This window comes from Equus quagga, chromosome 2 (assembly GCF_021613505.1).
Source record: "Equus quagga isolate Etosha38 chromosome 2, UCLA_HA_Equagga_1.0, whole genome shotgun sequence".
Classification (NCBI taxonomy): Eukaryota; Metazoa; Chordata; class Mammalia; order Perissodactyla; family Equidae; genus Equus; species Equus quagga.
The window spans coordinates 93774255-93801230 of record NC_060268.1 but is presented as its reverse complement, the minus strand read 5'-3'; the positions used below and the strand labels follow the sequence as shown (position 1 = coordinate 93801230).

Genomic DNA, 26976 nt, shown 5'->3' with positions numbered 1-26976 from the left:
AAAAAAAGCTGCAAATGATCTCACTTTATGGCAAAATATGCCAAAAATAACAGTAAAGCTATCAGGAAATAATGGCATAACCAAGGAAGAAAAACTATTTTTCCCTATGGTAAAACGTGGGTACGGTCTCAGACCTTTAAATTGATCAAAGATAGAATATACAGAGTAATGGACTTGTAAGTATAGGGGTGGATAGAAGGTTTCTGTTTTGAAGATGACAGACTATGAATTCATTTAACTTAGAGAGTTTAAAAGGATCACTATATTCTATAGTAGCTTCAGGTTGTAGGGAGTTCAGTTTGTATCATGTCTTTAGTCTTTTAATTAAGCTTTTTGAATCGAATGATTAGGAAGATTAGGCATGGAAGGGCCTGGAGTCTTCAAAGGAATAGTTGGCCTAGGCCTTTAGTACACTTTTCTCCTTTAATGAGCAAATAGATTCTTTTCTTCAAGGATCCCTGTGATGGCCTCTGACCCCTTGGTATATTACTAATGATGCTGCTGATAGCCAACACTCGTTTGTTCAGCACGTAATTATGTGCCAGGTACTGTGCTAAGCGTGTTACGTGTATTAATTCATAAAAAGCCCTATGAGATAGTAGTATTGCTTTTATCCTTGTGTACGCGTAAGGAAAGTGGTAGATTGTTCCCCATCTGACGTTGCTGGCTTTGATATTTTTTTTTCTTTCAAATTGGGTACTCAGGGCAAACTGTTGGTACTTACTGATGTGATTAAGCAGTCTGGGGTATAAATTGAAGACTTCGTTTACCTTTGTTCTGCTTACACCGAGTCCTCTAGTCTCTGATTTGGTGTACTTGAGAGAAGGGGAGGAAGGGAGGCATTCCAGATATCACTTGCCTTGAGTTCAAAGGTTATGGTGTCTGTTCCTAGCAGGGTTGGGAGTGGGACAGAGTTGGCCAGGCATATTTCTAAATTGAGTTTTTTCAGGCTGCTTGAGATGATAAGGTTCTTAGAGCTTCTGCTCCTCCCAGGGAAACAAGCTTCTCCCAGAAGGCCCCCACGTCTTCATCTTTCTCCTAGACTACTATGGCACTTTGCTCTCTGGTTCTCCTGCCTCCCATTTTTCATATAGTTGCTTGTGGTCTCCTCCTGAGATTCGCATGCAGTTGTCATTTTGCCTTTCAGTGTGGCCAGGTCTGGAAATCCATATATATGGCACATCTGTTATAGTAAATAAAAATTAGGTTAATTTTTGTATATTAAGAGAGGGCTTTTAAAGTGTGGAAACCTCTGATGTAGAAGATAATTCTGTCTCCTTAACCTGGCATTTGAGGCCTGCTTTTCCATCTGCTCTCCTCTCCTGTATCTAATGCTCCACCACACTGGGCCATTTTTAATAATGCCCCTCTGTTCTCTGTGTTCTTCAGACCTTCCTCTTACCCTCATTCCAGGCACATTCTCCTCCTCCTCAGCCTGGAGGACAGTGTATGTTTACAGCACGTTGTAGCTTGTGTTGTGGTGGTTTACAGCATGATCGGGTCTTAGTTCCCTTTCTAGACTCCAGCGGTTTCTTTTGGCTGAGTCTCTGTCTAATCTGTCTGCACTTAGGGTGCTCACCGTGGATGACAGACTAACGTTTATTAGGCAGTGAATGAACGAAGCAGGTGGCCGTAAGATCTGCACATTGATTGTAAATGCTTGTATCTTAGCTTTTGTGAAGTTGCCTTAGTGAAGTTGAGAATCATTTTAGAAATCTAAGTTGTGAAAAGGGCCTTGTGTCAGCGAATTTAACCATTCTCGGTGCCTCTCTGGAGAGCTTGGGAAAGGGACCTTGCAGGACTGTGTATTCTTGTCATCCTCGCGGCTTGCAAAGGGTACTTGTCTTTTCAAGAGCTTGAGAGTGATATGGGACTCAAGTTTGTACCTTTAAGGCCATCCTGCAGAGTTTATAAAACTGTAAATGCTTCTGGTCATTCTCATGCTTACCTGGATTTTAACAGGTAAAACAAAGTGACAACAGGCTCTTTTGGTTTTGTTTTGAAGTGACCATCTCTAAGACCTTAGGTGCTAGTTTCTTTGCTTGGTCTGTTTCTTGTTTATTTTCTCCAAGGTAGCTGGGAAGGATAGAACTTATTTCAGACTCCCCTTAGGAGATTCAGACTGTCAGCCAGTATTTCATTGCTTACTATGTCAGGCGTTGGACGTGGTGAGTGAGGGAAATGGAAGAGCCAAGAATGGTACCTAAATTTCCATCTAGGACACCTGGTGCATGGTGGTGGTACTCACTGAGATGGAGAACACCAAAGGGTTGCTTTTGTGTGGAGCTCAGTTCATGATTGCTTCTCTGGGGAGTGCTTTTTCATTCAGTAATGTCTCACATGAGTTGTATGTACTTTTCATGACCACATAGAATTGTATGACTTACTTAAACAATTCCCTGGGGTGGTGTTTGTACCACTCTTCATGCTTACCTTATCAGCTCCTGTAGTTGTATCTTCAGATGTAAAAATAGCAGCTTCCATATGCTAGGCACCATGCTAAGTGCCTATGTATTTCATCAAAAGATTGGAACATAGTCTTTTCCCATTTCACAAATGGGGAAACTGGGGCACAGAGGTTAAGTAACTGCCGATAAATGGCAAAACCAAACTTTTTTTTTTTTTTAAGATTGGCACCTAAGCTAACACCTGTTGACAATCGTTTTTTTTCTTTTTCTCCCCAAATCCCCCCAGTACATAGTTGTATATTTTTTAGTTGTGAGTCCTTCTAGTTGTGGCATGTGGGACACAACCTCAGTGTGGCCTGATGAGTGGTGCCATGTCTGTGCCCAGGATCCGAACCAGCGAAACCCCAGGCCGCCAAAGTGGAGTGCGCAAACATAACCACTCGGCCACGGGGCCCGCCCCAGAACCAAACTTTTTTAAACAACTGTATTGAGATATAATTTACATAACCATAAAGTTCACCTTTCAATGTACAATTCAATGATTTTTAATGTATTTACTGAGTTTTGCAACCATTACCATAATCTAATTTTAGAATGTTTTCATCATCTCAAAAAGAAACCTTGTACCCTTTAGCCACCACTGCCTAACCACCTGCCCCACTCTGCAGTTGAAGGCAGCTAATCTACTTTGGATTTGCCTGTTCTGGACATTTCATGTAAATGGGCTCATATAATATGTGTTCTCTTATGACTGGCTTCTTTCACTTAGCATAATGTTTTTGAGGTTTATTCATGTTTTATCATGTATCAGTACTCATTCCTTTTTATTGCCAAATAATATTCCCTTGTATAGAAACACCCCAAGATTTGACCAGGTATGTCTGGTTCTAAGGCTCATGCTGCTACTGCCGTGCCATGCTAATTCCTATATGTGTCCCATTAGATTAGAAGCTTCTTGAGCCAATATCCTATATTTTGGTGTTTTTCCCTCTTACAGTTCCCTCAGGGTACCTTGCTTATGGTAAACACTTATTAACTGTTTTGATATATAGACAAGAAACCCAAGTCCTTGTTACTTTATCTAACTCATGGTGGTGGGTTGGGAGAAAGGGGTATGAAGTCTCTATCATAAAGCCGTTGTAGAAAACCTAAATATGTCTTTTTTCTGTGTCCAGGAAGAAGAAGCGGGAAGGGTGAAAGACTGCTGGGACAGCCAGGAGGCACCTGCGCTCTCCACATGTAGCAATGCCAATATCTTTCGAAGGATAAATGCCATTTTGGATAATTCTCTGGATTTAAGTAGAGTCTGCACTACACCCATAAATCGAGGAATTCATGATCGTTTGCCAGGTGACTTAGATTTGAAAACTTAGATGCACCAGGCATGTGTACCGAGCTGTTTCTAGGCAGCTTCTTTGTGAAGCTGTGTGAAGAATGACCTTGAATTTCTGGCAACACTTGCCCCTTTTGTAGTTTACTTTGTGGATTGGGGCCTTCTTTGGGTGAAGACTGCCTCTGATTATAATACGGAAATCTATTTTGTGATACACAAGAATATTGGGTAAAAAGAATAGATAAAAAGTGACAGGACTGTTTAGATATAAAATTGTAATGTGAGTGCGTATGTAATTATAGATTTTCTGGTAGCCACATGAACAAAGTTAAAGTGAAATTAACTTATTTTCTCTAACCCAGCATTTACGAAATATTGTGTCAACATATAATCGGTATAAAAACTATTAATGAGATATGCTTTTGTTAGGACCAAGACTTCAAAATCTGGTGTATATTTTACATGTACAGCACAACTCAATTTGAACTCACTACATTTCAAGTGCCTACTAGCCGCATGTGACTAGTGGCTACTGTATTGAGCAGTGCAGCTCTTGAATATTTTAATTGCTTTTAAACATGAGTGCGAAGTCAACAAACATTTGATTTTCCTGATACTTAGGATATTCCACGCAATAGTGGAGGGAGAGGGCATCTCCTGATGACGCTACTTCACGAGGAGGCTTGGAGGTCCTTGACGGTGTTTCCATGGTCTTTTGTGGGAGTTGCGACATGTTATAAGAATGTTGATGGAATGTTTTTTGTTTGAGTTATTTTAAAAGAAAGTGAACATATTTTTAATTTTTTAAATGAACCTTGAAAAAATTTGGCAGCAATGGAGATTCTCAGAACGAGAACTGGTAATAGCTGTTTTTTAGTGATAAATTCTTTTATTTATTTTTTAACTTGGCCTTGGAAATAATTCCAGCAAGGCCGAAGGATTATGTGAATGTAACATAGCGGGATGTTTGAGAGAGAGGTTCGTTATGAAGGGACTGACTTGTGGTAATTGTACAGTTTGTTTGTATTAAACTGTACTGGAGGGTAAATGAGAGAATGGCATGGCGGAGAGAGGGCCACTGCGGTGGGGTGGGGGGGGTCTTGTCTCTAACTTCCAAAGAAGTATTTATGTAATATTTTCTGTTAATTGTAGTAAGTCACGAGCTAACCCTGACTCTCCTTCAGCTTAGGCCAAGTTGAAAATTCAGAAGATCTGCTTGGTTCTACATACATGTTCTGTTTTTCTCCTTTGAGAAAATTTCATGAGTTATGTTCCAGTAACAGTGACAATCAGCAGTGGCTTAAATCTCACTGGGTTGCTTCAGACATGCTGGAAATTCTTATAGTTTTTAGCAAAGTATTTTTCAGTTAATGCTGGGTTGTTGAACTAAGACAAAGAACCCATGGTTAGTGAGAGAAGAGAAGCTTTGAGGGGTGTACGTTTGCAGTTGGCCAGGGAGCCCAGTCACCTTGCTGGTGAGATGCCAGGCTCTGCTGAAGGTGTTGCCATTGCACCCTGCCCAGGTGAGTGGCTGGCCAAACCACAAGGTATAGACTTCTTGGCCTCTTCAGATACTTCTCGGGGCACACATCCAAGAGTTATAGTGGGAAGGGTACCTCAAAGAGAGAGGGAAACCTAGGTTCTCAGGTTGACCTTGGGCAGTAAGAGAGTAGACAGTGTTCTCAGCTGTGGAACAGAATGGGACCTGCCCCACCTGCCTCCCAGGGTTCTCTTGGGGCTCAGATGAGGAGGCAGTACTGCAGTTTTAAGGGACCTCAAGGGGTTGTAGAAAAGGTTCTAGTCAAGGTAGCTGGTGTTCTGTGCCTTTCACGTATACCTGGCCCCCACTGTATGGTCAGCTCTCTCCCCATCCCCGCCTGAGATGTCAGCTCGGGGCTGTGGGCCCCTGGTCTTGAGTGGGGAAGCAGGGCTGCCTGGCCTGCAGCAGAGAGCGCTTTACCAGGTTTCCCAGCAGGAAGTCCTGATAGACCAGGCCAGCAGAAAAGCCAGCCTGTGGTTAATGAGCAAGTCAACTTGGGAATGTATGTGTTTTCCATGAAGAACTTTAAGAAATAACCTGAATTTGTAGCTTCTGGTCAAAAGTGATTTTGTTACATGAGAAAATAATGAGAATTGTAAAAACTTAAGAGGAAGGTTGTTTATCACAGGTTGTAACTAGGAAAAATTTGGCAACAACAGAAAGTTAAGTAACCATACAGTGGAATGTTCTGCAGTCACAAAATATGATGTTTGTAGGAGACTACTTAATGACATAGAAAGATAATCAGAAAGTATCTGAAAGGAGAAAGCAAAGTACAAAACAGTATGGCCTTAAGAGTATGTGTGTGTGTGTATATATTTTCAGAAAAAGACTGGAATGATAGACAAATGTAACAGTAAAGCTATTATGGGTAATTTTTTTCTGTGTGCTTTTCCCCACTAGTCTACTATAACAAATGTAAAAACAACTTTTTGAAAAATGGTATATTCCTACCACAGTGTTTCACATTACTGTTTTCATTTTGCATAGATCACATTTAATTTTAGACGACTTGTTTCATATGGGTGTACCTAACTTCGCGGTAGTTATGCACCATTTATTTTTTCATTAGAACAGATGTTTGGGTTAAGTCACTTGCAAGGCTGTATGCCAGCTGTGACTAAATATTTCATTGCAGGGTGTGCAGAGAGTGGTAACAGAGCTGCATACTCAATTGATAAGGTATTATTGGAAAAGTGCTGTGACATGGTCAAGGATGGAGGGATTGTATTGGTTAGGGAACTAGGAAACGCTTTAGATGAAACAGCATTTGAAATAGACTTTGAAAAAGAGAAAGCCATTTCATGTAACTGGATGTTGAGTAGATTTTTTTTTTTTTTTTTTTTTTACCTGTTGTTTGGAATTGGCCATTAGGGTCCAAAGTTGAGAGTAAAGTGACCTGTGGTGCAATGAGAGTCCTCAACATTTGGGGCCAGATACCTCCCTCGGGGCTTAAAAGGCCACAGAGCTGTCTCTGCTACTAGCAGCATTACCTCAGCCTTGCCCTGGTCTGTATGAGAAGACCACATGGGAAGGGTAGCGTTTAAAATGACTCCCTCCCCTCTCAGTGGACAGTAGGGTGAGATGCTGCTTCCTCTGTCAGCCAAGCAAGGGGAGTGTTTTCCAAGAGAAGCATTTGTATAGATCGAGGGTGCTTCCAAGAAAAGTCATTCTTAGTCACTTGTTAGGCAGCACACTTACTCTCTGTACTTGACTGAGTAGAGATGAAACAGAGACTGAGAGAGGATATGGGGCAGGGAGGGAGAGCGGCTGGAGCTGTCTGAATTTCTGCCAGTTGACACTCAGGAAAGTTGTGACTTCTGTGCTTTAGGAGGGCTCTACAGAAGACCTGAGCTTTTTGGCTGGTATCCCAAGAAGGCCCTTGTTGCGTGAGGACTGGTAGGAGCTGAGATGGGGCTGGAAGGTCAGGCCACAGCAGGGTCCTCCTGCCCAAGCAGCTGTGCAATGGGGATGCACACATTCCTCATGAGAGGGATGCCTGCCACCCAGAGGGCCCTTTCCACACTCCCTAGTCCCTTAAGTCATAATCTGTTGATCTCTGTGGGGAAGGGAGGAAATGGGCTATAAATGGACATGTGATTAAAGCATGAAGGAACTGAGTTTTAAGAGTTTTTTTATTTTTTTTACTTTTGTTTTGAGGAAGATTAGCTCTGCGCTAACTGCTGTCAATCCTCCTCTTTTTGCTGAGGAAGACTGGCCGTGAGCTAACATCCGTACCCATCTTCCTCCACTTTATACGTGGGACGCCTACCACAGCATGGCTTGCCAAGCGGTGCCATGTCCGCACCCGGGATCCGAACTGGTGAACCCCGGGCCCCCGAAGCAGAACCTGCGAACTTAACCGCTGCACCACCAGGCCGGCCCCTGAACTGAGTTTTTATTAAGAGTGTCTGTAAAAGTGCGAAAATTGGTTAAGATATCATTCAGGGACATCTCAGCTACTGGATGGATAGACAGTGTACTAACTTGTCCAAAAAGCTGTTTTGAAACAAAGTTTAATACATTCAGTCCCAGCTAACAGGAGGCAGTTGAAATTACTCTCAGGAAGTCTTGTTTCTCACAAAATAAATTGTTGTAGAAGATTAATATATGGCTTTAACAGTTAAATGATAAAAATTTAACTGTTTATTGAAGTATGACATGCATACAGGAAAGTGTACAAATGATGAGCATGCAGATTCAAGAAATTTTCGCATACTGACGTGTCTTGTATATCTGTCCATATATAGAGGCAGGACACCAGAAGCCCCCTTGCAGTCCTACTCTAAGTAATGAAGGGTAACCACCATACTGACTTTTAATTGTAAAAATTAGTTTTGCCTGTTTTTGAACTTGCATAAATAGAGTCATAAATATGTACTCTTTAGCTATGAGATTCATCCATATTGCAACCAGTGGTGGTGGATCTTTCATTCTAATTGCCGTACGGTATTCTGTTGTGTGAATATACCAGTACTTATTCATTCTACTGTTAATAGGCATTTGGGGCCAGTAAGAATAGTGCTGCCATAAACGTGTCTTTTGATGAACTTATTTCTATTGGTCATACTCCTGGGAGAGAGAGGTACGTGTGTATTAAGCTTTAATAGATGATGCTAAACAATTTCACCACTTTACACTTGTGGCAGTGTAGGATGGTTTGAGTTGTTCCATGTCCTCACCAGCATATTGATTTTGTCTTTTTCATTTCGGCCATTTTGGTGATTGTGTAATGCTATCTTTATTGTGGGTCTTTTTTGTTTTTTGGTTTTTTTTAAAGATTTTATTTTTTTCCTTTTTCTCCCTAAAGCCCCCCAGTACATAGTTGTATATTCTTCGTTGTGGGTCCTTCTAGTTGTGGCATGTGGGACGCTGCCTCAGCGTGGTTTGATGAGCAGTGCCATGTCCGCGCCCAGGATTCGAACCAACGAAACACTGGGCTGCCTGCAGCGGAGCGCGTGAACTTAACCACTTGGCCACGGGGCCAGCCCGTTTTTTGTTTTTTTTGAGGAAGGTTAGCCCTGAGCTAACATTTGTGCCCATCTTCCTCTTCTTTATATCTGGGATGCCTGCCACAGCATGGCTTGATAAGCAGTGTGTAGGTCCATGCCCAGAATCCGAACCAGTGAATCCTGGGCCACCGAAGCAGAATGCGTGAACTTAACCGCTGCACCATTGGGCTGACCCTCTATTGTGGTTTTAATTCTCATTTCCCTTATGACCAATGAAGTTGAGTACCTTTTCTTATGCTTATTGACCTTTGGATATCCTCTTTCCAGAAGTGCCTCTTAAAGTCTAATATTCATTTTTCTTTAGGGTTACCTGCCTTTTTCCTGTTTACTTGTAGCAGGTCTTTATATGTTCTGCATATGAGTTCTTTGTCTGATATAGGTAATAAAAATATTTTCTCCAAATCTGTGGCTTGCCTTTATACTCTTAATTGGTATTTTTTAAATAACAGAAAATTTAAATTTTAATGAAGTCCAGTTTATCGACTTCCACTAAGGTTAATGCTTTGTGTTCTGTTTCAGAAATGTTTGCCTATTCCAAGGTCATGAAGATATTCTAGGTTTCATTTAAAAAACTTTGTTTTGCCTTTCACACTTAGACTTGCAACCTATCTTGGATTTAATTTTGTATGTGGTATAAGGTAGAAGGTCAAGATCCATTTTGTTTCATGTGGATAGACAGTTGACCCAGTGCCATTTTGGGGGGAAAAACCCTTTTTCATTGCACTGCTGTGTCACCTTTCCGATAAATCAGGCATCCTTAGTCTGTGTGCAGTATAGATATCTGTTTCTGGAAACTGTTTTCTTCCATTGATCTATTTTTAGTCCTAGTGTCTTAATTACTAGGCCTTTATAATACGTTGTCATATTTGGTAGTGAAGTCCAGTAGCTTTGTCTTTCATGATTCCTGATTTTTCTTGGATTTTTCCATTTCCATAAAAATCCTAGATTCAGCTTATCAGCATCCTCCCCCCACCCTTGCCAACTCTGCTGGGATTTTTGTTTGGGGTTGCATTGAATCTATGAATCGAGCTGTGGAGAATTGATTTGTGGACAGCAAATATTCCAATTCATGAAGCTGCTGTATCCTTTTGTTTATCAGGTCGTCTTAATTTTTCTCAATGTTTTGTAGACATCTTGCATATCCTTTTTTAGGTTTGTTCCTCATTCTTGATAGGTTTCTAATGCTATGGTAAATGATAAATTTTTGGTGTCATTTTCTGTTTGCCTGCTGCAGCCTGATAGTCTTCTCTGATGGGGCTGTAGAGCTGGATATACTGGTTTCAAACATTTGGGTTCCTCTTAATGGACGAATTTGAGTTCATGGTATTCTGTCTTCTAAATATTCTGTATATTTGGGCTGCGACTGGTTTTGTTTGCTTTTGTTAATCTGTGTGGTTTTTGGAGGGTATATGGAGAGATGTAGATTTAGGCAGCTGCCAGTTTCCTGTAGGAACCAGGAAGTCTGATCTTGCTGATCTTGTTTGAAAAAAATACGTGTGTTACACACACGTATCTTGGCAAAATACACACCCAAAAAAGCATTACTATAAAATACTGACAATGTACATACCTATTAGAATATCTAAAATTAAGGTGACTGACTTTACCAATAATTGACAAGAATGTGGAAGATCTGGAACTTTCATAAACTGCTAGTAGGAATGCAAAATGGTACAGCCATTTGGAAAACAGTTGGGTAGATTCTTAAAGGGTTAAACATTTACTTACCATATGAGCCAGCAATTCCAATCTTAAGAAATTTTTTTAAATAAACTTTTGTTTTAGAATAGTTCTTGATTTATGGAAAAGTTACAGAGAGTTCTTGTATATTCCACACCCAGTTTCTCCTATTGTAACCTCTTACATTAGTATGGTGAATCTGTCACAAATAATGAACCAGTTTTGATACTAAGTGCATATTTTATTTGGATTTCCTTAGTTTTTGCCTAATGTCCTTTTTCTGTGCTGAGATCTCATTCACGATACCGTATGACGTTTAGCCACCCTGTCTCTTCAGGCTCTTCTAGACTGTGCCAGTTTCTCAGACTTTCTTCATTTTTGAGGACCTTGACAGCTTTGAGGAATACTAGTCACACTCAGGAGAAGTGAAAACGTATGTCCATACACAGACTTGTACACAAATGTTCATAGCCTCTTTGTTTGTGATAGCCAAAAGCTGGAGACTACCCAGATGTCCATCAACGGTGAATGGATAAACAAATTACGGTATGTCCATACAAAAGAGTGCTATTTATTGATGCATGCTACAGCATGGATGAGTCTCAGGATAATTATACTCAGTGAAAGAAGCCTGACAAAAAAGAATATATACTATATAATTCCATTTACATAGAGTTATAGAAAATGCAAACTAATTTGCAGTGACAGAAACCAAATCCATAGTTTTCTAGGGAAAGGGGCACAGGGGTAGAGGGGAGGAATTACAGAGGGGTGTGAGGAAACTTTTGGGAATGGTGGATCTGTGTGTTATCCTGATGGTGGTGATGGTTTCGTGGATGTAACATGTTGAAACATACCAAAATTCACACTTTACGTATGTGAAGTTTATTATATGTCAGTTAAGCTTCAGTAGAACTGTCAGCATTTTAAAAATAGCAGTTATCTCTGAATGGTGGAATTTAAATTTGTTCTGCTTTTGTAGAATCTTTTTACTCTTAAATATTTGATAATAGAGGAAAGAGCAGAAAATTAGTTATTCCTGTGTATCTACCCATCTTTACCAAATGTTAAGATTTTGACGTGTTTGATTCAGACCTTTATAAGGGCAGTATAAAAAATCAAATAAAAATTTTGTCTTTGTCTATTCTCTTCTCCCTACTCTCTCTCCTGGAGATAACTCTTCTAAAGTTTGAAATTTCCTTTATACTTTTATGTGTGTCTGTAAATATTGTTCTGTGTTTTAACTTTTTATGTAAATAAAACATACATTCAGGAAGGAGCACAACTAAGTGTGCAACGGTGAATTATCACAAAGAAAGTACATTCGTAACCAAAGCTCAAATCAGGAAGCAGAATTTTACCAGCACCTAAGACCCTTCCTTAGAGCTCCTCCTAAATGTCGTATTTTAAAACTTTACATCAATATTTAGTAGAACGTATATCATCTTATATTTGCTTTTTCCCCATGTATCATTATATTTACAGTGTGTCCATATGGATATTTTTAAGTCAAATCAGTATATTTTAATTGCTGTATAGCAACATTTTACATAAATATATACAGTATTTAATCCTCTGCTGGTAAATGTTGAGGTATATTCTAGTTTTTTGCTGTTATAGACAGTATTTTCGTGAACATCCTTGTTTATATCTCCTTGTGTGCATGTAAGAAGAATTTCTTCGGCATATGTGTACTTGGAGGTGAAGTGCAGAGTAATGGGTATACGTCTTAAACTTTGTTACTGACTTTGTTTTCAAAGTGAATTTGTAAATTTACACTCTTGCCAGGATTTCATGAGAGTCTTTCTCCACATCTTTGTAGATTCTAGGTATTGTCATACTTCAAAATTTCAGTCAACCTGGGTGTAAAGTTTGTTTTTGTTTATATTATAAAATATTTTCTGCATGTAGCATATATGATTTGGCATCAACCCAGAAAGGGTCTCTAGAATTGTGCCCCAGGGTTCTTTTCCTTTACGCTGTTCTGTCTGGTGTGTTTCTTGAGATTCCATTATATAATTAAAATCATTCAGATGAAATCATTCAGGGAATGTGGTTCTGCTGCATAGCAGAATTGTTAAGCAGGATACTAAATTGAGTATTCTCTGCCTAGAAAAACCCTACTCTTCTTCGAGATTGGTTTGGTTATCACTTCTGAAAACTTTTTTTTCACATTTCCTAACATGTTCTATAGTCTGTCTGGGTTTATTAGATGAAGCAAGATCATTCTTGGCTCTTCCAGATTTTCCATTGACCCACTTTGTGATGGTATAAATGTAAACATATATACAGTAGTTCCCTCATCCACAGGAGATATGTTCTAAGACCACCAGTGCATGCCTGAAACTGCGACTAGTACTGAATGAACCCTATTATTATATGTACTGTGTTTTTTCCCTATACATACATACCTGTGATAAAGTTTAATAAATTTGGCACAGTAAGAAATTAACAGTAATAAAATAGGATAATTATAACAGTATATTGTAATAAAAGTTACGTGAGTGCAAACCTATTCTTAAATCTGTGTACCCGTCCCTCACTTGCAGTAAATGGTGTGGTGTCACTCGTTCCATGGGGTCCCTTGCTGAAGTCTTTGTGCAGGCTCAGTGCTTTCTGATGCAACACGTTGCTGTCAGTCGGAACACTTCTATTTGTCTTCATCCCACGATTTTAATGCCTTTTCCATCTTAACTAAGCACGTATCATGCACTGTGGCCATAACTTGTGCAGTTTGAGGTCTGGCAGCAAAACCAGCACAGGTTTCTTTTTCCTTCTTCACAATTTCATGGATAAAAGATTCGTTCTTACTGTAGATCTTAGCAGCCTTAGCATGCAGTTCTTTTCCTTCCTTATTGAGAACTTTCACCTTTTCACTTAAAGGAATCACTCTGTGGCTTCTCTCTGTCATATCTGGATTGCCAGCATTAATACTCTTGCACTTTTGGGCAATTATTCAGTAAAATAAGGGTTACTTGAACACAAGCACTGTGATACTGTGACAGTCAATCTGATAACCGAGACAGCTGCTAAGTGACTAGCGAGAGGGTAACATATATAGTGTGGATACCCTGGACAAAGGGGTGATTCACATCCCAGATGGGATGGAGCAGGAGGGCCTGAGATTTCATCATGCTACTCAGAATGGCGTGCAATTTAAAACTTACAAGTTGTTTCTTTCTGGAATTTTGCACTTAATTGTTTTGAACTGTGGTTGACCACAGGTAACTGGAACTGCAAAAAGTGAAACCGCGGATAAGCGGGGACTACTGTATTTTTAAGATGGAGAGGATAAGGTATAGTTTTGAAAAATCATATTCAGTTTGCCCATAAACCTACGCAAAGTAAAATGTGGGCTCCGGATGCAGATCGCTGGAGAGTGAATCCTGGCTGTGCTGCTTACTTGCTCCACCGTGGCCAAGTCTCTCAGATAAAGTTTCCTGAACTATAACACGCGAGTACTAATAGTACCCATTTATAGAATTTCGTGAAGTTGAATATGATGTGTGTGTTGCATGCCGAGAATAATTCCCATAACTGCAGTTACTCAGTGAATGGTGGTAGTGATAGTGATGGTATGGGTACCTGAAGAATGCAGTTGTGGGAGCATTGCTGGAGTTAGGTATTTTTAAAAGTTGAACTACTGGTTTCTGGTTTAGACTGAGAGTCTCTTGAGTCAAGGACTAGGTCTTAAATAGGCCTGGGTTCCTGATCCTCAGTACTGGTCTGGCACATGGCGGTATCATTACACAACTGCTTAGTGAATCCGTCCTCACAAACTGGGTGCCTGAGCTGAAAAAGGCCCTAATTTCATGTTCAGGTAAGTTCTGCTGCCCTCACGTTCAATGTTGGTAACATCTAGGAGTTTTTCTTTTTTTATTGTGGTAAAATAAAATTTACCATCTTAAACGTTTCTAAGTGTTCAGTTCATGGTATTAAATACATTCACGTTGTTGTGCAGCCGTCACCATCTTGCATCCCCCTCACTCTTCTCATCTTGTAAAACTGAAACTCTACACCTATTAAGCAATAACTCCCCATTCTCCTCTCCCTGCAGCCTTGGCAGTCACATTATACTTTGTCTTGATGATTTTGACTACTATAAGTACCTCACCTAAGTGGCATCCTAGAGTATTTGTCTTTTTGTGACTGGCTTCTTTCAGTTAGCATAATGTCCTCAAGGTTTATCCATGTTGTAGCATATTGCAGAATTCCCTTCCTTTTTGAGGCTGAATAATAATCTGTTGTGTGTATATAGTATATACCACAGTTTGCTCATCCATTCGTCCATCAGTGGAAACTTGAGTTGCTTCCACATTTTAGCTATTGTGAATAACGCTGCTATGAATACGGGTGTGCAAATACTTCTGCAAGACCCTGCTTTCATTCTTTTGGGTCTATATCCAGAGGTGGAATTGCTGAATCACATGGTAATTCTATTTTCAATTTCTTGAGGAACCACCATTCTGTTTTCACAGCGGCCATACTACTTTACATTCCCACCAGCAGTGCACAAGGGTTCTCCACACCCACACCCCACACTTGTTTTCTTGGTTTTTTGATAGTAGCCTTTATAATGGGTGTGAGGTGGTATCTCATAATTTTGATTTCCATTTCCCTAATGATTAGTGATGTTAAGCATCTTCCCATGTGCTTATGGGCCATTTGTACATCTTCTTTGGAGAAATGTCTATTCAAGTCCTTTGCCCATTTTTGAATTGGGTGGTTTGTTTTTTTGTTGTTGTGGAGTTTTAGAAGTTCCCTGGATATTCTGGATATTAAGCCCTTATCAGATGTATTATTTGCAAGTATTTTCTCCCATTCTGTGGCTTGCCTTTTTACTCTGTGGATTGTGGCTTTTGATGTATAAAATTCAGAAATTTTCATGAAGTCCAATTTGATATTTTTCTTTTGATACTTGTGCCTTTGGTGTCATATCCAGGAAATCATTGCCAAATCCAATGTTGTAAAGCTTTTGTCCTATATTTTCTTCTAAGAGTTTTATGTCTTAGATTTAGGTCCTTGATTCATTTTGAGTTAATTTTTGTATATGGTGTTGGGTAAGGGTCTAACTTAATTCTTTTGCATGTGAATATCCAGTTTTCCAAGCACTATTTGTTGAAAAGATGTTCTTTCCACATTGAATAGTCTTGGCACCCTTATAAAAAATCATTTGACCATGTATGTCAGGGTTTATTTTTGGGCTCTCTATTCTATTCCACTGGTCTGTATGTCTGTCTTTATTCCAGTACCACACTGTTTTGATTACTGTAGGCTTGTAGTAAGTTTTAAAATCCGGAAATGTGAGTCTTTCCATTTCGTTCTTCTTTTTCAAGATTGTTTTGGCTTTTGGAGTTGCTTGAGATTCCATATGAATTTTAGAATGGGTTTTTCTATTTCTGCAAGAAATGTCATTGGGATTTTGAAAGAGGTTGAATTGAATCTGTAGATAGCTTTGGGTAGTATTGACATTTTAACAATATTAAGTCTGCCAGTCCATGAACATGGAATGTGTTTCCATTTATTTATGTCGTCTTTAATTTCTTTCAGCAGTGTTCTCTAGTTTTCATTGTACAAGTCTGTCATCTCTGTGGTTAATTCCTAAGTATTTTATTCTTTTTGATGGTATTGTAAATGGAATTGTTTTTATAATTTTCTTTTCAGATTGTTCATTGTTTGAACAGATTTATTGCATTGTATATAAATGCCATTGATCTTTGTGTATTGACTTTATATCTGCTACTTTGCTGAATTCATTTATGCTAACAGCGTTGTTTTGTGGAGTCTTTAGATTTTTCTACATATAAGATCATATCCTTCATGAACAGATAATTTTATTTCCTCCTTTCCAACTTGGATGCCTTTTCTCCCTTTTTTTGCCTAACTGATCTGGCTGGAACTTCCAATACTGTTGAATAGAAGTGGTGAAAGCGGGAATTTCTTTGCCTTGTTCCTGATCTTAGAAGAAAAGCTTTCAGTCTTTCACCATTAACTGTAAGGTTTGCTGTGGGTTTTTCCGGTATAGCTTTTATGTGGAGGTAGTTTCCTTCTATTCCTATTTTGAGTAATTTTATCATGAAAGGGTATTGAATTTTATCAAGTGCTTTTTCTCCATCTGTTGAGATGATCATGGGGTTTTTTCCTTTATTATTTTGATGTGCTATCTTACGTTGATGTTTTTGTATGTTAAATCATCTTTGCATTCCAGGAATAAATGCAACTTGTCATGGTGTATAATCCTTTTAATGTGCTAATGTGCTGCTGAATTCTGTTTGGTATTTTTTGAGCATTTTTTTTCATCAATGTACATAAAGGATATTGGTCTCTGGGTGTCATTGTCTGGTATCAGGATTATGCTGGTTTTGTAGAATGAGTTGGGAAGTGTTCTCTCCTCTTCAGTTTTTGGAAGAGTTTGAGAAGGGTTGGTGTTTGTTAGAATTCACCAGTGAAGCCCTCGGTTCTAGGTCTCTTGTTTGTTGGGAGATTTTTGATTACTGATGCAAGCTCCTTACTAGTTATAGGTCTGTTCCTTTGTGATTTAGTTTTGGTAGTGTTTGTGTTTCTAGGAATTTATCCATTTCATCTAGATTATCCAATTTTTTGGTGCACAGTTGTTCATAATACTCTTAAAAATCCTTTTTATTTCTGTAGAATAAGTAGTAGTGTTCCCACCTTCATTATTGATTTTAGTAAATTGTCTTCTGTTTCTCTCAGACCATCTAGCTGAAGATTTGTCAATTTTGTTGACCTTTTCAAAGAAACAATTTTGGTTTCATTGATTTTTCTGTATTGTTTTTCTATTCTGTTTTATCTCTAATCTGGATTATTTCCTTGCTTCTGCTAGCTTTGAGTTTAGTTTGTTCTTTTTTCTGGTTCCTTGAGTTGTAAAGTTAGATTGTTGATTTGAGATCTTTGTTGTTTTTTAATGTGAGCATTTGTAGCTATAAATTTCCCTCTTAGCACCACTTTCACTGTGTCCTATAAGTTTTGGTATGTTGTGTTTTCATTTTCATTTGTCTCTAAGTATTTTCTAATCTCCCTTGTGATTTCTTCTTTGATCCATTGGTTGGTTGGAACTTCCACAGTTTTGTGAATGTTCCAGTTTTACTTTTGTTAAACTCCATCCTGTTGTGGTCAGAGAAAATATTTTGTGTGATATTTTTATATCTATTGAGACTTAATTTGTGGCCTAAAATATGGTCTGTCCTAGAAAATGTCCCATGTGCACTGGCAGAGAATGTGTATTCCTTCTTGGATAGAACATTCTGTATATGACGCTTAGATCTCGTTGGTTTATTGCCTTAAGCCCTGTATTTCCTTATTTAAATATCTTCTGTCTGGTGGTTCTGTTATTGTGAGTGGGGTACTCAAGTCTCCACTTATTCTTGGAGATCTGTCTGTTTCTCTCCTCAATTCTGTCAGTTTTTGCTTGACATATTTTGATGATCTGTCGTTGGGTATGTAAATGTTCTAATTTTTATATCTTCTTGCTATATTGAACCTTTTATTAATATATAATGTCCTCTCTTGTAACCTCCTTTGGCTTAAAATCTATTTTGTCTGATGTTGTTAGAGCCACCCCTGCTCTCTTTTTGGTTATTCTTTGCATGGAATATCTTTTTCTGTCCTTGCGCTTTCAACCTGTTTATGTCTTTGAATCTCAAGTGAGTCTCTCATAGATGGCATAAAGATGAGGTCATATGTTTCTATCTGTTCTCCAGTCAAAAGACAGAGATTGGGAGAGTTTAATCCATTTAAATTTAATGTAATTACTGATAAGGAGGGACTTACTTCTGTCATTATGCTATTTGTTTTCTATGTACTCTGTAGCTTTTTGTCTCTCATTTTCTACTTTGTCGTCTTTTGTGTTCAGTAGATTTTTTTTTTGTAGTGAAATATTTAAATTCCTTTCTCAACTCTGTTTTGTGTGTGTTCTATAGCTATTTTCTTATGGTTACCATGATGATTACATTTGACATCTTAAAGTTATAACATTCTAACTTGAATTTATACCAGCTTAGCTTCAGTAACATACAAAAACTCTGCTCCTTTACAGATCTCTCCCACTCCTTTCAGATGTTGTCACAAAATTCCATCATTATACGTTGTGTGCCCCCAAACATAAACTAATAATTCTTTTAAATGCATTGGCCTCCTAAATTATGTAGAAAACCAGATTTGGAGTTACAGATGAAAGTTACAGCAATACTACTTTTTACACTGATTTTTTTTTTTCCATTAAATCATGTAGAAAACAAAGTACAGTTACCATTGTTACAATACTGGCTCTTATAATTGCTCATGTATTTACCTTTTTGAGACCTTTATTTCTCCTTACAGCTTTGGGGTATTGTCTGGTGTCCTTTCATTTTGCTCTGCATGATTCCCTTGAACATTTTTTCCAGGTCATGTCTGATGGTCACAAACTTCTTTAGCCTTTGTTTATCTGGAAATGTCTTAATTTATCCCTAACTTTTGAAGTTTTACAGCATATGCGATTCTTTGTTGACTTTTTTTTTCCTCTTAGCACTTAGAACATATTGGCCCACAGTTTTCTGGTCTCAAAAGTTTCTGCCAATCATATTATTGAAGATCCCTTGTATGTGATGATTTACTTCTCTCTGTTGCTTTCAAGATTCTCTCTCTTTTGAAATTTTGATTATAATGTGTTTTGGTGTGGATCTCTTTAAGTTCATCTTTCTTGGAGTTTTTTGAGCTTCTTTGATGTTTATATTCATTTTCATCAAATTTCAGAGGTTTTCAGCCATTGTTTCTTTGAATATTCTGTCTGCCGCTTTCTCTCTTCTCCTGGGACTCCCGTGATGCATATGTTAGTCTACTTTATGGTGCCCCACAAATCCCTGAGAACCAGTTGGCTTTTCTTAAATCTTTTTTTCTTTCTGTTCTTTGGCCTCAATAATTTCCATTGTCCTATCTTCCAGTTCACTGATTCTTCCTTTGAATCCCTCTAGTGAAATTTTCATTTCAGTTATTGCACTTTTCTGCTCCAGAATGTTTTTGGTTTCTTTTTAGACGTTTTATCTCTTTATTGACATTTCCATTTTATTCACTTTGTTTTCTTGACTTACTCCACATCTTTCTTTGGTTCTTTGAGCATCTTTAAGACCATTGTTTTAAGGTCTTTGTGTAGCATATCTCCCATTGGGTCTTTTTGAGGGAAAGTTTCTGTTTTGTTTTTTTTTTTTCCCTTTGAATGGGCCATACTTCTATGTTTCTTTGTATTGTGATTTTTTTTTTTTTTGGTCAAACACTGGATATTTATGATGTGGTGTCTCTGGAAAACAGATTCTCCTCCTTCCAACGCTTTGCTGTTTTTGTTATTGTTTTTGCTTTTTGTGTTTTTTGGTGGTTGTAGGCTGTCTCAGCCTGAGGGGTACACTTAGGTGTCTTCTCAGGACTTTTCTGAGCATTTCGCTGGGCATGTGCAGTCACTTTCTAATTTTTCCTGTATATGCAGTTGTTTTAGAATGTCCTAATGTTTAATGCCTGGCTCCTGTAAGGGGGGAAAAAAAAATGGAGGGTGGGAGAAATGACACCAGCCCTTGAAATCCTTTGGAAGCTACTCAGCTGGAGGGGGAGGGGCTAGGACTTGCAAGGATGGGGGGGGGGGGTGTCCACCAATGGCTGCCTGCCTCTTTGTCTGCACCTCTACGATCACAAGCAGCAGTTGGTGATCAGAGCACATATTTGGATCCTTGTTCCCACTCTGACTCTCACAAACTGTATGCAAGCTTCTCCAGAGATGTGCACAGCTGGTGGCTGAGGGTGAGGCATGGGTAGCTGCCACTGTGCTGAGAGCTGGAATTGACTGAAATTAACGGTTTACCTTCCAAGCCTTTCCCTGGAGTCACAGGTCTCCCTAGACCCCAGAGTTCTGAAATAATTATGTCAGACAGATTCTGCTAGTACGGTTGTTGTCTGGATGGAGGGAGACATTCCTAGTGCTTACTACTGCTCCATCTTCCCAGAATCCTCTTAACATCTAGGATTTTAGTTGTAGTTTTGTATTTATGTGTACACAACCATCACTTACTTAGACTTTAGTAATTTTTACTGGTTTCTTAGATTACCATTTTTTTTGTTACATTTTTGGACTCATTTGCTTGACCCTTGTAAATTAAGTGTAACATGTATACACAGGAAATTGTTAAAACTGTTGTAAACTCTAAGATTATACGGTAAACACCCACATAACCACTACCTAGGTCAAGAAACAGAACATTACCAGCATCCCAAAAGTTCCTGGTATTTTCCGTAATGATCACATCTACCTTTCTTCAGATATAGCTGTTATCTTTCTATGCTTTTCTCTGTATATTTCACCCTCATGCATATATGCCTAAAAAATATTTAAAATTTTAACTTTATCCCATACTGTGTTCTTTTATGGTGGGCTTGCTCATGAAATTCATCCATGTTGTATACAAATTGTAGTTTATTAAAATTGATGGCTGTATACAGTGTCATGAAGTATCTCGGTTTATTGATTCTGATGTTCAACATTTGGGTTGTTTCTGGTTTTTGGCTCTTAAACAGTGGTGCTGTAAACATTTTTGGAATCCTGGTACACAAATTTTCCAATACCTAGGTGTAAATATCTTCAAGATTAGTAGATAATGCCAAAGTTTTCCCTAGGAGGTTGTACGAGTTTGCTTTCCCATCAGCAGGATATGTCAGTGCCAGCTTCTTCACATCCCGACCAGCTGTTGATACTGTCACTCTTCTTCATGTAGCTGTGTTGTGGAGTGGAGTGATACCTCATTATGGCTTTAATTTTGTATCTTCCTGGTTTCTACTGAGGTTCGGGATTTTCAGATCTTTACTGGCCATTTTGAATATTATTCCGCAGTGTGCTTATGCAGTTCTTTTGTGCTTTTTTCAGTTGGGTGAATCAGATTTGTAGGCATTATTTATTCTGGAGCAATCCTTTGTTGCATATATGCATTGCTAATATCTCCTACATTCTGGCTTGTTTCAGTCTTTTTTTTTTTTTTTTGAGGAAGTTTAGCCTTGAGCTAACATCTGTTGCCAATCCTCCTCTTTTTGCTGAGGAAGACTGGCCCTGAGCTAACATCCATGCCCATCTTCCTCTAGTTTATATGGGGAACGCCTGCCACTGCATGGCTTTATGAGTGGTGTGTAGGTCCAAACCCGTGAACCAAGGGGCACTGAAGCAGAGTGCACAAACTATGCCACTATGGCACGGGCCTGCGTCACCGCCTCCCGCCCCCACCCGCCCTGCTTCCTCTCCCCCATTTCTTTTTAAAGTGGAACAACTTGGGGTTTTTTGTTTTTTTACACTGTTAGTCTTTTACCTTTTCCCTTGTTGAAAACTGCAGATCTTTTTGTCTGTTGAGATGGAAACTCCTCCAGGCACTTGGAAGAATCTACCTTAAAGACAATTGTGATTCCTCCTTTCGTTGAAAAGTTGAAAGAAGAGCAACTGGGCGAGCTCCTGTTTTAGTCTTCTAATGTTGTCTTGACGAACATAAGTTCTTAATTTTAAAGGAAGTTCCAATTTATTAATCTTTTTCTTTTCAAGTTTTTTTTTTTTAAAGATTGGCACCTGAGCTAACAACTGTTGACAATCTTTTTTTTTTTAATTGCTTTTTCTCCCCAAATCCCCCCAGTACATAGTTGTATATTTTAGTTGTGGGTCCTTCTAGTTGTGGCATGTGGGACACCACCTCAGCATGGCCTGACGAGCGGTGCCAGGTCTGTGCCCAGGATCTGAACCGGTGAAACCCTGGGCTGTTGAAGCAGAGCACAGGAACTTAACCACTCAGGGCCAGCCCTGCTCTTTTTCTTTACAGTTAGTATTTTCATGCCATACTTGAGAAATCTTTGTCTTTTTTGAGGAAATGAAGATATTTCTTGTGTTGCCTTTAAGAAGCTGTGTCTCGGTTGATTTTTGGGTAATATTGTAAATGGAATTATTTAAAATTTTTTATTTCCTAGTTTGCTAGTAGAAAGAAAAGCTTTTTGTATATTGGTATTGTATTCAGTGACTTTGCTGGATTTACTTATAAATACTAATAGTTTACTTATAGATTCTTACGGATTTTTTATGTACACAAACATGTCTGCAAATTATGAATGTTTTGTTCTTCATTTCCAATCCTTCTACATTTTTTTCACTGTGATTTATTTCACTAGCTTACATTACACAGTAGAGTGTTGAATAGAAGTGATAATAACAAGCATCTGTGTCTTGTTTCCAGGCTTGTGGGAAGGGATTATAGGAATGGAAGTGTTCAGCATTTCACCATTAAGTGTCAACTGAAGTTTCTGAAATATTCTTTATCTGGTTAAGGAAATTCATTTCTTTTTAGAATTTGCTGAGAAAGTGTTTTTTTTCTTTTTTAGATCATGATGGACGTTAAATTATTTGAATTTTTTCTGCATCTCTTGATTTGACTTTTCTCATTTGTTCTATAAATGTGGGGGTAACACTCAGAAAAGAATACCAAAGTGAAACCAACTTGGTCGTAGTATATTTTGTTTAGTATATTGCTGGATTTGGTTGGCAAATGTTGTCTTTAGGATTTTTGTATCCACGCGCATAAAAGATTAGCTTGTAATTTTCCTTCCTGAAATTATCCTTCGTATCAAAGTTGTGCTAGCCTCTCGAAACAAAGTGGGGAGTTCCTTTTTTCCTGTTCTTTAGAAGAGTTTGTATAAAATTTATAGTGTTCTTCCTTGAATTTTGGTCTAATTTACTGGTGAAGCCTCCTGGGCCTGAAGTATTTTCTGTTTGTTTTTTAAGATTGGCAACAGATGTTACCTCAGGTGCCAATCTTTTTTTTTTTTTTTTACCCTTCTTCTTCTCCCCTAATTCCCCCAGTGCACACTTGTATATTCTACTTGTAGGTCTCTCTGGTTGAGCTGTGTGAGATGCCGCCTCAGCATGGCCTGACGAGCAATGCGCTGTCCGCCGCGCCCAGGATCCAAACCAGAGAAACCTCGGGCCGCCGAAGCAGAGCATGCGAACTTAACCACTCGGCCATGGGGCCGTCTGTTTTGTGTTTTGAGAGACAGTTTTAAATTATGGATTCAGTTTCTTTAATAGAAAATTATTCGTACTTTCTTTTAAGAATTCATTGGCATAAATCTATATATAATAGCCTCTTAATGTTTTAGAATTATATTATTTTTTCATTTTTTTCTTTATTGAGGTGTAATTGACATACAACATTATGTCAGCTTCAAGCATACAACATAATGGTATTTGCATATATTGTGAGATGATTTATTTCTTATTTTTCTTGTCTGACTTATTTCACTTAGCATAATGCCCTCTGGATCCATCCAGGTTGTCACAAATGGCAAAATTTCATTTGTTTTTATGGCTGAGTGACATTCCATTGTACATACGTACACGCTGTTTTCTGTATCCATTCATCCACCCATCAGCGCTCAGGTTGCTCCCATGTCTTGGCTGTTGTAAATAATGCTGCAGTGAATATGGGGGTGCAGAAGTTTTTTTGAGTCAGTGTTTTCATTTTCTTCAGATAAATGCCCAAAAGTCAAATTGCTGGGTCATATGATAGTTCTATTTTTATTTTTTTGAGGAACCTTCATACTATTTTCCATAGTGGATGCACCATTTACATTCACGCTAACAGTACACAAGGGTTCCCTTTTCCCCACATCCTCACCAGCTCTTGTTATTTCTTGTCTTTTTGATAATAGCCGTTCTAAGAGGTGTGAGGTGATATCTCCTTGTGGTTTTGATTTGCATTTCCCTGATGATTAGTGATGTCGGGCACCTTTTCATGTACCTGTTGGCCATCTGTACATCATCTTTGGAAAAATGTCTATTCAGATTTTCTGCCCATTTTTTGATCAGGTTATTTGGTTTTTTTGCTCTTGAGTTGTATGAGTTCTTTATATATTTTGGTTATTAACTCCTTATCAGATATTTGCCAATATTTTTTCCCATTTAGTAGGTTGCCTTTTCATTTTGTTGATGGTAGAATTACTGACATTCTTGACACTGGTAATTTGTGCTTTTTTCCTTTGTCAGATTTATTAATTTTTTTACAGATAAATTTTTGGCTTTTGAGTTTTTTCCTCCCACTCTGTTATACTTTGCTTTTTTGTCATTGATTTTTTTCTTTTCTTCTGTTCCTTCTTTTGGTTTTAATTGACTGTTCTTTTCCTAACTTTTTGAAATGGAGGTGCTTAGATCATTTTTTTAGGTAAAATTTATAGACAAATATCCATCATTTAAAAATGTACAATTTAGTGATGTTAGTGTATTCACAAAATTGTGAAACCATCACCACTATCTAATTCCAGAACGTTTTCATCACCCCCAAAAGAAAACTTGTACCCATTAGCCACCACTCCCCTCCACCCTTTTCCCATTCCCTGGGAGCAGTTAATCTGCTTCTGGTGTCTGGATTTCCCTCCCCTGAATATTTCATGTAAATGGAATGATGGGATACATGGCCTTTTATGTTCAGCTTCTTTGACTTAGTGTAGTATTCTCAACATTCATCTGTGTTGTACCATGAATCAGTACATCATTCCTTTTGCTGGCTGAATAATCTTCCCTTATATGGATATGTCACATTTTCTTTATCCATTCATCAATTGATGGACATTTGGGTTGTCTCCACTTTGGGGCTATTCTGAATAATACTCTTAAGAGCACTTATCTAGAAGTTTTTGTATGGAAATGTTTTCAGTTTTCTTAGGCATATACCTAGAAGTGAATTTGTAGATCATGTGGTATCTGGGTGTTTAACTTTCTGAGAGACTGCCAAACTGTTTTCCAAAGCAGCTGTACCATTTTATGTTCCCAGCAGCAGTGTATGAGGGGTTGAGTTTTTCCATACCTCATGAGTACTTTTTATTATCTTTTCCATTGTAGCCATTGTAGTGGATGTGAAGCATCTCGTTCTATGTTTGATTTCTCCAATGATGTTGAGCTTATTGACCATTTTATATTTTCTGTGGACAAATGTCTCTTTAAATATTTTGCTCTTTTTTTTTTTTGATGAAGATTAGCCCTGAGCTAACGTCTGCCACCAATCCTCCTCTTTTTGCTGAGGAAGACTGGCCCTGAGCTAACATCCGTGCCCATCTTCCTCTACTTTATATATGGGATGCCTACCACAGCATGGCTTGTCAAGCGGTGCCATGTCTGCACCCAGGATCCGAACTGGCAAACCCCAGGCCGCCAAAGCGGAATGTGCAAACTTAACCACTGCACCACCGGGCCAGCCCCATCCTTTGCTCATTTTAAAACTGGGTTTTGGTTTTTTTTTTTTTTTTTTTAACTGTAGAGCTATAAGAGTTCTTTATATATTCTAGATGTAAGACCCTTATCAGATATATGATTTGCAAATATTTTCTCCATCCTGTGGATTGTCTCTCCACTTTCTTGATGGTGTCCTTTTTTGTAGCACAAAAGTTTTAAATTTTGGTGAAGTCTTTTTTTTTTTTTTCCTTTGGGTTGCTAAGGCTTTTGGTATCATATCTAAGAAACTTGATTCAATATCGCAAAGATCCTTTTTTTCCTAAAGTTTTCTAGTTTTAGCTATATTACATTAGCTCTGTGATCCACATTGTTAATTTTTGTATGTGGTGTGAGGTAGGGGTGCAGCTTCATTCTTTGCATTTGGATGCTCAGTTGTCCAAGAAGTGTCTGTTGAAAAGAAGATTCTTTCCTCATTGCATGGTTCTGGCATTCTTGTGGAAAATCAGTTGACCGTAAATGTAAGGATTTATTTCTGAACTTCAGTTGTATTCCATTGATCCGCGTCTGTCCTTAAGCCAGTACCACACAGTCTTGATTATGATAGCTTCATCAGTTTTGAAATCAGGAAGTGCATGTCTTCCAACTGAGACTGGGGGAATTCGTGGTCACTTGCAATTCCATATGAATTTTAAGATCAGTTCGTCAGTTTCTGCCCAAAAAAAGGCAGTTGGACCTTTGAATCTATAGATCAATTTGGAGGCTGTTGCCATCTTAACAATATTAAGTCTTTCAGTCCATGAACATGGAGTGTCTTTCAATTTATTTCATTTCTTTCAACGTTTTGTAGTTTTCAGCATACAAGTCTTGCACTGTATTTGTGTGTTTATTCTTTTAGACGCTGTTGTAAATGAAATTTTCAAAATTCCATTTTCAGATTATTTGTTGCTAGTTTGTAGAAATATAATTGATTTTTAAATATTGATCCTATACCCTGCCACTTTGTTCAACTCATTTATTAGCTCTAATTATTTTTTTTAGATTCCTCAGGAGCTTTTCTATCCCAGATCCTGGTTTCTGTGAATTAAGTTTTAGTTTTTTCTTTCCAATATAGATGTCCCTTATTTATTTTTCCTGCCTATTTGCTGTGGCTGGAACCTTTGATACAGTATTTTTTATTATTATTATTTTTTTTCCTTTTTCTCCCCAAGCCCCCCGGTACATAGTTGTGTGTTTTTTAGTGGTGGGTCCTTCTAGTTGTGGCATGTGGGATGCCG

General features: G+C 38.3%; 1 protein-coding gene across 7 annotated transcripts in view; it reads left to right on the top strand.

The window, feature by feature from the left end:
• CPEB1 (cytoplasmic polyadenylation element binding protein 1) overlaps positions 1-26976 on the top strand; it is a 94149-nt gene that overhangs the window by 14418 nt on the left and 52755 nt on the right. For all 7 annotated transcript variants that reach the window (XM_046650585.1, XM_046650567.1, XM_046650576.1 and 4 more), the window contains exon 2: positions 3584-3758. In XM_046650585.1, the coding sequence (XP_046506541.1) occupies positions 3584-3758 (175 nt within the window). The remainder of the gene's footprint in view (positions 1-3583; positions 3759-26976) is intronic.